At 38.7% G+C, this 12,107-nt stretch overlaps 1 protein-coding gene across 2 annotated transcripts in view; it reads left to right on the top strand.

Moving 5' to 3' along the window:
* POLR3B (RNA polymerase III subunit B) overlaps positions 1-12,107 on the top strand; it is a 126,028-nt gene that overhangs the window by 44,627 nt on the left and 69,294 nt on the right. For both annotated transcript variants that reach the window (XM_007449042.1, XM_007449043.1), the window contains 2 exons: positions 256-375; positions 5,555-5,689. In XM_007449042.1, the coding sequence (XP_007449104.1) occupies positions 256-375; positions 5,555-5,689 (255 nt within the window). The remainder of the gene's footprint in view (positions 1-255; positions 376-5,554; positions 5,690-12,107) is intronic.

Genomic DNA, 12,107 nt, shown 5'->3' with positions numbered 1-12,107 from the left:
ACAATGATCATGTATCAATTTTATAGTAAGAAAACAAATTATAAAATACAAAGGGAACCAGTATATTAAATAGCATGTAAATGCTTCTTTGTCATTGATTTATGACAAATGTTGATTTTTGACTAGGACCAATCCAGCTTTCTCTATAACCAGGATCCTTGTCTGTTTTGCTTATAGTGTCATGTATGGGTAGTTTAACAAATTCTCTCTGATGATGTCATTCAAACATTATTATAAATATATTGTTTTTTACAGGCATTAAAATATATAGGGAACAAAGTAAGAAGGCAAAGGATGTGGGGAGGTGGACCAAAGAAAACCAAAATAGAAGAAGCAAGAGAGCTCCTGGCTTCTACCATTCTGACCCATGTACCAGTGAGTAACCCCTTTGCTGAATAACTGAATAATGATCATTGTGGGGACCGTGCATTTCTGTTAAAGAATTTTGAATGCAAGTTTACATTAATTAAAGTATAGCTCCTTAAGAAAAAAGAGAATCCTAAAGAGGACTCTCCAGTGGAAATAATCTTCCATTATCAATAGTTTATTTGTACTTAGAGAATGTTAGCTGTATTGTATCATCATCATGTTTACTCTCTCTTGGTTCTTCTTTCAATCCAAAATTACAGTTTTTTTATATTCATGTATATAGTAGCACTGCTATTAGATTTCTTCTCTTGAAGGACAGGGATGGTGTCTTAGATATTTTTAAATAACTTAAAACGAGCTTACAGTGCCTTGCCCATATGGATACTTTTTTTTAAATTGTGGTAAAATATACATAACATAAGATTTACCTTTTTTTAAAAAAAATTTTTTATTTATGTATTTATTTTTGGCTGTGTTGGGTCTTCGTTGCTGCGTGCGGGCTTCCTCTAGTTGTGGCGAGTGGGAGCTACTCTTCGTTGTGGTGCACGGGCTTCTCATTGTCGTGGCTTCTCTTGTTGCGGAGCACGAGCTCTAGGCGCATGGGCTTCAGTATTTGTGGCACACGGGCTCAGTAGTTGTGGTTCATGGGCTCTAGAGCGCAGGCTCAGTAGTTATGGCACACGGGCTGGGATCTTCCTGGACCAGGGCTCAAACCCGTGTCCCCCCTGCGTTACGAGGTGGATTCTTAATCACTGCGCCACCTGGGAAGTCCCAAAAATTTACCATTTTTATATGTACATTTCTGAGGCATTAGGTACATTCTCAATGTTATGTTACCATCACTACCATAGATACTTATTAAAATATTGGATGGGCTTATCTCCTAGACCTTGAATTTTAGAGTTCACATTGTCCAGCCTCCTTCACTTACAGTGAAGATGCTCAGGTCTGGCAAAGCTAGATGATTTACCTTGTCATCCAGCTGGTTAGTTGTCAGAGAGAGAGAGAGCTAGAATCCCACCTTCTGACCCTTAATAGTTATTTTTAAAAATTAACTTATTATTAAACAGAGATCAGCCATGTTGGCAAGAGTCGTTCTAACCCCACTCCCATTTAGTATATATGCTACTCTTTCTAAGTTATAAAATTATTTGTTAGTCAGACTATCTCGTTAACCATACAGTCTGGTTTTTGATGAATTAGCATGTGTATTATTGCATGATGATCTAATTCAGGGATTGCAGACTCTACATTCAGGGGCTGATTATAAATAAAGGAAAGTTGAAGGAACTGCAGAGGTGAACAGTGACCACCTAAACTGAATCTTAATGATTGTTTTCTTATTTTGAAACACCTTGTTAGCCAAATAATATGGGTCTCTGATTCTGCCCTTTGGCTGCCACTCATTTATGTTTATCCTTGATCTAATTCAAAGAATTAGAAAACTCTTAATGTTAAAGCTGTGTCTGAACTGAATTTTAGGTGATTAGAAAAACAGTTTATGGGCTTCCCTGGTGGCGCAGTGGTTGAGAGTCCGCCTGCCAATGCAGGGGACACAGGTTCGTGTCCCGGTCCGGGAAGATCCCACATGCTGCGGAGTGGCTGGGCCCGTGAGCCATGGCTGCTGAGCCTGCGCGTCCGGAGCCTGTGCTCTGCAATGGGAGAGGCCACAACAGTGAGAGGCCCGCGTACTGCAAAAAAAAAAACAAAAAAAAAAACGCAAAAATGAGTAGTGGAAATAACAAGGGCTTCAGAGCTGGAGAGACAAGGGTTCAAACTGGGTTTCTTAACTTCCTAGCTGATTTACTTTGGGCAAATCTTAACTTTTCTAAGCTTCAGTTTTCTCATGTGAACAATGAAACTAATACCATTGTGCCAATTCAGTGATAGGGTGCACATAAAGCTCCTTGGTTTGCTGGCTCCCAGACATGGCCATCACGTCTCCATTGGGGCCTCACTTAGCTTTGTACAACAGCTGAAGAGACCTTTTGGTTAAAGAGCCTTAGCTGATAGAATGCTGGCTATACCAAAATTTATTTATGTAAATTGATAAAGCTGAACATTGGTACTTTTGTGTGGTTGCAGTGGGCCTAAGCTACCGTTTCTATAGTTTTGTTAGGGCTTCCCTGGTGGCACGGTGGTTAAGAATCCACCTTGTAACACGGGACACGGGTTCGAGCCCTGGTCTGGGAAAATCCCACATGCCGTGAAGCAACTAAGCCCGTGAGCCACAGCTACTGAGCCCACGTGCTACAACTACTGAAGCCCGCGTGCCTAGAGCCTGTGCTCTGCAACAAGAGAAGCCACCTCAATGAGAAGCCTGCACACTGCAATGAAGAGTAGCCCCTGCTCGCCGCAACTAGAGAAAGCCCGTGCGCAGCAACGAAGACCCAACGCAGCCAAAAATAAATAAATAAAATAAATACATTTTTTAAAAAGAAGTTTTGTTATATATGATCCAGTGAGGAGTAAAGTCAGACTAGATAAACCAAGAAAAGACCTTCATTTTCCAGAATGGTTTAGGACAGTATTTACCTAAGAATACTGTTAGAGGTGATTTTAGATTATATAAGGACATTTTTCTTTAAATAATTATGTACTTATTAGAAAAAATACAACTAGCACATTAAATCCATTTCTGTGATATTTAGGATTTTATGGTATTATTGTATAGATGAAGCTTACTTAAAAATGAGTTGTTTGAAGTTGACAAAAAATATTAAATAATTAGGACTTTAAGTGTTACAGAGATATGACAGTAATCATGATGGTGGTACTTGAATGACTAAAATGTAGAAAGCACTGGTTCAGATGTATCTACATAGAGGGAGAGAGATAGGCAGGATGCTCAGCAGTCCCTACATTTGTACTTGAGGCTTTGGCTCCGAAGCCCAGCCTCTCAGTTCCTTGGAAGTGAGAGTTTTTCAGACTACGTAGTAGAGTCAACATCACCTGGGAACTTGCCAGAAGTTCTTGGACTCTACCATAGACATACTGAGTCAGACACTCTGGGAGTGGGGCCCAGCAATCTGTTCTAACAGGCCCTGCAATAATTATGATGCACACTAAAATTTGGAAACCACTGCTCTAAGGGTTTCCCCAAGATGCCTAAGACCTCTTTTTTCCTCCAAAATAATATTAAAAGGACTCCAGAGTTTTGGCGATAACAATTCTGTTTCAGTGTTCCAAGCTCATTTGGTAGGTCTTTTTTCTCTCCCTCTTTCAGATAGTTCACAAAGGGATAACGGAACTATTATTGGCATTATACCAAAAAGTGATGTCAGCTACTAGATTAAAGGATTCCCACTCTCCATATCAGTAGGAAAAATGGGCTCAGTATTAACTTATTTTTTCAATTTAGACCTAAGGTTTACTTTTCAGCGTATAGTAGTTTAAAAAGGGGGGAACGGCAAAATGAGTTAATGTTCAAGTGCCTTTTAAAGTGCAGTGGGGCATCTGCTGTAAATATCCATATTTATTTCTACTTATAAATGTCTTGGGAGAGTCTCCCACTATTTATGCAAAATAAACACGTGATACGGACTTTGTTAAAAGTTGAAAATTTGGTCAATGAAAATTTGCTTCATTTTTTTCATTAACAAAAAAAGTAAATACAACTAGAAGAGTTACATGTTCAATGTAACTGACCACATTAAAATCAGAAAAAAAAATAAATTAGATTTATCTGAATGGAGGACCATACAGTTTGTAAATACCAACTGAGAATGTAAGTTATTTATAGCTACTCAAAGACTGGGTTCTTCTGCTCAGTGTTGTGCTAATTTGTGTTAGGGTTGTAGGGTTTTTTTGTTTGTTTGTTTGAGGATGGACCAGAGACTTTTCTTTTTGAAGATCTAGATTTATTCCAACCTTTCTTATTGATGTAATTGTTTTGTGAGTACAAGATGACAAAATAGCTTTTAGGGCTGCTTTTTCTCTTACCAGATTCCAAAATTAACACATTTCTTTTAACACATTCTAAAGTTCTCAGTAATAGAAAGGGGATAAATTGACCTAATGAAGACGTGAAACTTCCTTTGAAGGAGAATGAACTTTTGGAAACATATACAGAATTCTAACATCCTATATCATTTAGTGTAATTCCTTAGCAGCAACAGAAAAATGTGTGAAGGAGACCGGTTGCTGTTCTTTAATCTGTCATAGTGATACACTTAATAGGATATCATTGGGATCTTACTCAATGATTAAGGAAAGTAAAACAGAAATTTTATAATATGAATTTTCTATAGACAAGCCTATAAAATGTTCCTTAGAATTGGCAGAAGCTTAGTCCATACTCTCAGAACTCATCGTTTAGGCTGTAGAGAAAGAATTTACCTAGTTACCTAAGGTTTTTGTCTCCCCAAACAAACCAGTGCAGTGATTTAACCAGTTGTGATTTAACTTCCTAATTGGGCCAGATTTGTTTATGTAGATTTCAGTTGTAGAAGAGAAGATTGAATAGAACATTTGCAGCAAATTTATTCATCAGTCTGTTGATTCATTCCATAGATATTTGGTGAGTCCTGACAATATACCATTCCTGTTATTTATTGCTGCATAACAAACATTTCCAAAATTTAATGGCTTGAGATAACTTTTCTTTGCTCTCTCTCATGGTTCTCTGGTTTGACTGGGCTCAGTGGTGGGGAAGGAGGTTCTCAGTTTGGGTCTCATGAAGTTGCAGACAGATAGCAGCTGAGGATGGAGTCATCCAAAGGCTCGACTGGGGTGGACATCCAAGATGCGTCTTCACTCATATCTCTGGCTCCTCATTGCTTTTCCAAGTGGACCTCTTCTCCCCAACAAAGTGTCCTAGACTTCTCACATAGTACTTCAGGACTTTAAGAAAAAGGAAGTGGAAACTTCTAGTTTACAGGCCAACCCAAAGCGGGTGATGGACTCCACTTCTTAATGAAGGAATGGCATAAAACATATAGGGAGGGAAGGAGTTGATGGTGGTCATCTTTGAAGAAAAGCTACCACAGGTATTGAGTACAAAGATGAAAAGTCATCGTCTCAGCTCTCAGGAAGTTTATAGACTAGTTGAATTTCTTTGAATAGGGAGAATCAAAACAGTTCATTATTTTCTTATTTAAATATGATAACATTGACTGTTTTCTTGAGGCACCTTAAATTTTAATGTGCATTGTCTCAAAAATTTTCTCTGATTTCTGAATTACAGGTTAAAGAATTCAATTTCCGAGCCAAATGTATCTATACCGCAGTGATGGTGCGAAGAGTAATTCTGGCCCAAGGAGATAATAAAGTTGACGACAGAGATTATTATGGTAACAAGCGGTTGGAGTTGGCAGGACAGGTGATTTAATTATTTTATGTCAGGAATCTTATTTTATTTTCCTCAATAAAAATTAATTTAGTGTTCATTTTAGATAGGAGAAAGAGATGGTTGAATGGAATATAGGTTTTGTATATTTGGAGTATAAACTTTCAAACATGACTTACTATCTCTGACTTAACAATTGCTATGAAAACTCTTAGTTCTTTAAATATGTTAATAGTGTTGCCTATATTATATCTTTTTTTGAGATGTTTACCCTCATTCTGTTTAATGTAGGACATGATGTATGGCTTTAAGTAATATCATTTATTCAGTTAACAAATATTTATTAAACTCCTATCATGTGCCAGGCATAGTTCTAGAAACTGGTATACAGGGAAAATAAGACAGGCAAAGGTCCCTTTTCTCTTAGTCCATATAGTCTAGTGAGAGAGATAGACAATAAACAAGTAAACAATCCCCTAACTTTTTTGGTGATGTAGTAGAAGTAGGTTAGTGAGGACATCTTTTATCTCATTTTCAGTCTTAGCCTGATAAATTTTATCTTATTTTGAGAGTATGTATCCCCTTCAACTGGGTAACAGGTGTCTAAAACTTTGAAACTTCATGTTTCAGCATTTAAATCAGAAATTCCCTTTAAATCAAACAGCTAGAATATAGACCTGGCTGCTTTTGATACTTTCTCTCTGTTTTATTTAGTTAGTTGGTTGGTTGGCTGGTTGCACTGGGTCTCAGTTGTGGTGGGTCTTAGTTGCAGCAGGCAGGCTCCTTAGTTGTGGCTCCAGGGCTCTTTAGTTGCAGGTTGCCAGCTCCTTAGTTGCAGCACGTGGGCTCCTTGTTTGCAGCAGGTGGGCTCCTTACTTGTGGCATGCAAACTCTTAGTTGCAGCATGCGTGTGGGATCTAGTTCCTTGAACAGGGATTGAACCCAGGCCCTCTGCATTGGGAGTGCAGAGTCTTATCCGCTGTGCCACCAGGGAAGTCCCTATCTTTGGTTTTAAAAAAGTGCCTTGGTGTGGTGGTCTCTGTTAATGTCCTGCTTAGGGCTCACTAAGTTCCTAAGTCTGTAAATTTATGTCTAACCAAATTTGAGACATTCTTAGTCTTTATTTCTTTAAATATCTTTTTTGTACTATTCTCTCTTCTCCTTCTGACTCATTATATTGTTAGACCCTTTGGTATTAAGGCTCTGTTGATTTTTTTTCAATTTTACTCTCTTCTTCAGATTGGATAATTTCTACTGATCTATTTTCAGGTTCCCTTACTTTTTCTTATGTTGTCTCTAATATGCTATTACACTCATCCAGTTAATTTTTTAGTTTAGATATTGTATTTTTCAGTTGTAGAAATTTCATTTGGGTATATTTTCTCTACTGAGATTTCTTGTTTGTTTATTCATCACAACCATATTTTCATTTACACCCTTGAACTTTAACAGCTGCTTTAGAATCCTAGTCTAATTCCAACATATCATCTCCGGATCAGTTTCTTGATTAAATTTTCTCTTGAGTATGGGTGATGTTCTCCTTTTTCTTCATGTGTGTAACAATCTTGGATTGTATCCTGATGGACATTGTGGTTGATGAATGGCAGAGACTCGGGATTCTGTTTTATTCCTCTGAAGAATGTTTATTTTTTGTTTGTTTTAAGGCATTTAATTTGGCTGTAAACCACTGAATCCTGTCTCCTTGCAGCAAACAGCTGAAACATTCTGTATAGTTCTTTCAACCATAGCTGGACTGTAAGATGTTCCTTCCCCCATTCTTGTGGTTATTTGTCTTACCAATTTAAGCAAGTATTTTTAATTTTTAAAGAACAATGTTATGATTAAAAAATAATGTAACAGTAAACATTATAAAACAGCAGATATTAAAACTACTAATACACAGTAAAAATGTTTTTAAAACATTTAACAGAAAACATTTAACATAACATATTAGCACAGTAAAAAGACTTTCAAACAATTACAAGGAAGTTTACAGTGAAAATGAGTCTTTCTCCCACTCTGACCCCCCAACCCTTTCACTTGACCCAGTTCTCAGTTCCTCCCCCCAGTAATGGTCACTTTTCTCTTCATCTCCTCTATCCTTCCAGAGACACCCTATGCATATACAAATATCTTTATTAACTGGCTTTTTAAAGTTTTACTGTTGGAAGCTCATGGCTTGTGGACATTCAGGCCTGTGTGAATTTATGCTAAGTTTTCTGGCCTCCTTTGGGGTCCTTTGTCAAGGGCAAGTTTGGAGTCAGGCTTTACAGTTTTAGAAGAAATCACATAAAGGAACATTTTGTCCTCATTAGTATGAAACGTATATTCAAAGCAGTATGTCTGCTTACTTAGTGGGGATTTAATCATGAAATGTGTGTGTTGCCACAGAAATTGCAGTATGTCTGCTTACTTAGTGGGGATTTAATCATGAAATGTGTGTGTTGCCACAGAAATTGACATATGCCTGCTTTTGTGTATGTGCTTTTTAGTTATGAAAATTTTCGTGCATACAGGACTATATAGAACACGTATGTGTGTTTGTGTATTAAGACTCAATAAAGCAGATATTCACATGTCCCAACTCAAGAGTGAACACAGCATTAGTATGTTTGAATCTTTTTATGTGCTTTCTCTGATTCTCACCTGCCCCTCCCATCTGTCTGTTCTGGAGGCTCTGGCCAGGTGCCTGCCTATTTACCTGGTGCAAAGCCATCCCAACACATTCCTGAATATTTACTGTGAGATTCGGTGAAGCACAGGTCCATTTCCCGGGAGCATCCCTCAGCAGGCCTGAGCTTCAGGTGTGAGTTTCAAGATTTTTAAAGCATGAAGCCTTACTCAGAATCCCAATATTGAAACAGATAAAAGTTGAGCCTCTCTGGTTGAGGTGGAGTATAAGGGCTTGTGTGCCTGTTTGCCCTTCCCCTGAAACTCCTCTGTGAAGTTCATAAACACAGTCTTACTGCTCTACAGAACCAGGTGTAGACTCTTTTATTTTTTGGCCCCGAGGCATGTGGGATCTTAGCTCCCCAACCAGCGATCGATCCCGCACCCCCTGCACTGGAAGGTGAAGTCTTAACCACTGGACCGCCAGGGAAGTCCCCAGGTGTAGACTGTTTAGCAGGCTTGTTAGTGTCCTTGATGATCTTGCCCCTGTGCAAGATTTCCAGCCTCATCTCATGCTAAGGTGAGCCACTCCTTCCCAAACAGTGTGATGCTCTTTCATCCTTTGAGTTATATCTTCTGCCTAAGTTGCCCCTCCCTTATCTCCCCTTCTCCTTCCCTATCATGAGGGGCTCCTACACATTCATCATTCTTTGAATCACCCTCTTTGAAACCACCTGTGAACCCCAGGAGTAGTTAGTAGCTCGGTCGTTTAGGTCTTTATTTGCATGCTGAATTACTGTACAATTCTCTACCTGCTCGCTTCTTTCCCCCTTTAGACTGTAAACTCATTGAGGGCAGGAACCACTTACATTCATATTCATCTCTCTGTCCCCAGATAAAGTACTAGACACTGGAGATACAATAGTGAATGAGACTTGATGGGGCACCTGCTCTCAACAGTGTACATTTTGGTAGAGGAGACAAACAAGGAACAAGTAAACAGTAAATAAATGTGATATTAAATGGTCGTAAGTGTTTAAGGCAAACCAAAAACAGACTAATTAATATTAGAGCGAGAGAGTTGGGATGTTGGTTGGGGGAAGGGCTGTTAACTTTATTCTGGATGGTCAGGAAAGACCTCTTTGAAAAAGTGATATATTTTAAGCTGAGCCCTCAGACATTCCAGCTGAGACTTGAGTGAGGAGAAGCCAGTCTCACGCAACCTCAGGAACTGCATTCCATCAAGACCCGCACAGGCAACATACATCCCCAGGCAGCGCCTGTATTGGAGGAACTGGAAAAGGACCACTGTGGCTGGAGTGTGAGGTTTAGGGGTGGTGAGAGAGGACATTGTAGAACTAGCGTCGTAGGCCATGGGAAGAGTTTTGGATTTAATTTCGCATATGCAGTGGAAAACCACGAGAGAGTCATAATCGGGGAAGTGACACCATCTGATTTTCAGTTTAAGAGATCTGATTTGGAGATGAACAGACCAGGAATGGACCAGTTAGGAGCCTGTGCAGTATTCCAGATGACAGTGATGGTGGCTGGAATGATAACAGCAGATATTAATTACCACATCTAAAATGTAAAAAACTGGAATTGAAAAATTAGAGCAGTTTTAGGTTTTGAGAACAAATTAATGCCTGGAATACCTGGGAAGTTCTGTTTGGTTAATGGCTAATGCCAACAGGTGGGTTTTTGGTCACCTTCAGACTGACCACTGTTCAGGGGATTGTGCGAATCCTCACCACCAACAATCCCAGTTTTTACAGTTTTTTATTTGGAAAAGAAATCATGCTGTTAAATGAGTCCTTTAAAAAAAAATGTTGGGTGTTTAGAGGACTAAGGAATGAAGTTGAGAGGAGAGACTATCCTGTTGCTTAAAAAATTAGAATTAAAAAGAGGGTTCCCATGTGCAAGAAAACATTGCTTTATAAACAGTGTAAAGACATAAAAGACATTGTGTTGGCAAAACTGTGTAAAAACAATATCTGCTAATTTCACACCCCGTGGGATGAGGGAGTATAAATGTGCTTCAGCTTTAGATAACAGAGCTGTATCCACTGGCCAAGCAGGTTCACAGAGCTTTCCCTTAGTCTCACTGCCACCGGAGGGCTGGCCGGCCAGCCGCCAATAGAGGTGTTAGCAAAACCTACCGATTTCAGGCTTAATCTTTTCACCTACCTTTTCTTTTTCAGTAATGTGTTCATTATTTGCTGAGCATTACTCTGTTCTTCATCTGCAAATTTTTTTGTTTCTAATGCAGCTTGCTTTGTATGGGTGAGATATGGAACAGCACCAAAATCCGGCACCCTGGAAAGCCAGGGATTTCCACCCTGTGACAAAAGAATGCCGTCTTGACTTCAGAGATTGCCTAATCCCAGCTGTTCTGATAATGTAATTAAGGCTGCCTAATGTCTTTAATTTTGCAACCAGCTTGTGTGAAAAGGAGAATTTGGCACTCTGAAGGCTTAAACACTAAATAGCAATCTCAAGACGCCTAATTAGAATTCTCTGACATTAAGCTAATTGGTGAAACTGTATTTCAGCAGCTTAACTTCTTTATTAATTTTTTTTAGCATTTTCATTGAAAATCAATTGATGAGCTGTCAGCATTTTTTCTTAAATATAATTTGCTCTTCAGTGCTCCTGTCTTAGGCAGGCTGAAAGGCCTCATGCTAGCAATGAAAGGTATTGAATATTATCACCAGCATTCCATCCCTTTTAATCATTTTACTCTTGACCTAAATAATGTGGCTTATTGTGTGACTTGGCCTTATAGCTTCTCACTGCTCTGTGAACTGGAGAACGTTATTTCTCTTACGTTGAAATTTTAAGGGTGGAGAAATTTATTAATGAGGCATTAGTTTTGTTGAGTTTGCTCTTACATTTTACTTGTTTAGTACCGGGGCCTTTCCTTGTGCTTGAATCAGGGGGCTACAACAAATTCAGCTAGGATCCAAAAAAACTTTGTCATAATTTGAGACACAAAAGTCTAAGTGTAAGGAGCTAATTAAAATAGAGCTGAGCTTTTGTGGTTTAGGTTAAGGGCATTTGCTTCTGTTCAGGATGCTTATTCAAGTTCCTTTTGCCAGTTTACACAGGAAGTTGCTGAAACGGGCTTCTCCATCCCTCTCCTCCCCTGCACCTGCTTCCATTCCCATATTCTTTCTTCCATGAAGGAAACTGCTGGGTCTGAGTAGAAGATAGGATTAAGCTCTCAGAGGAGGAAGTTTTCTTTTTAGAACACTTCTGACATGGTAAATCAAGTTCAGGATCCTGGCTTTCCCATCTGCAAAGTTGATTTTAGTAGAAAAGTGGAAGGACTTGTCTACCTTAAGGGAGAAGGGTGTAAAGTAACGTTCCACTTAGGAAATGCTTTCTTCAGCAGTGGCTGGAGGCGACTCACTGGTTTTAATGTCTTCATTTGGAGTCAGAAAACTACCAGTGGGTTATAAGCATTCAAGAATAGTGTGAAATTTGGAAAATCTTTAGCTTACAAGATTTCACTGAACTTCAGAATTCCTGTTTAACTGTATAATGGGTGCATATATAATATCCCCCAATATTACATTACTGTTTGGTTAGGTAGCTTAGATTACAAATATATCCTACTTTTTTCTTCCTCTATAAAGGAAAAAAACTAATATAATTAATTTTGCAGGGGAATTTAAGTCATTGTAATAATATATTTGATTATTGAAGAAGTATGCCTGCTATTTACTTGTCATAAGCCACTTATTTAGTTTTGCGAACTATATATAAATGGTGTTCTGGTTATATCTGTTTCTGCATTGCATGGCTTAAGACAGTCACCGTTTTGTTGTATCTCACAATT

Source organism: Lipotes vexillifer, unplaced genomic scaffold (genome assembly GCF_000442215.2).
Source record: "Lipotes vexillifer unplaced genomic scaffold, Lipotes_vexillifer_v1.1 scaffold1014, whole genome shotgun sequence".
NCBI lineage: Eukaryota > Metazoa > Chordata > Mammalia > Artiodactyla > Lipotidae > Lipotes > Lipotes vexillifer.
The sequence above is the reverse complement of the archived record's forward strand: the minus strand, read 5'-3'. Positions and strand labels throughout refer to the sequence as shown.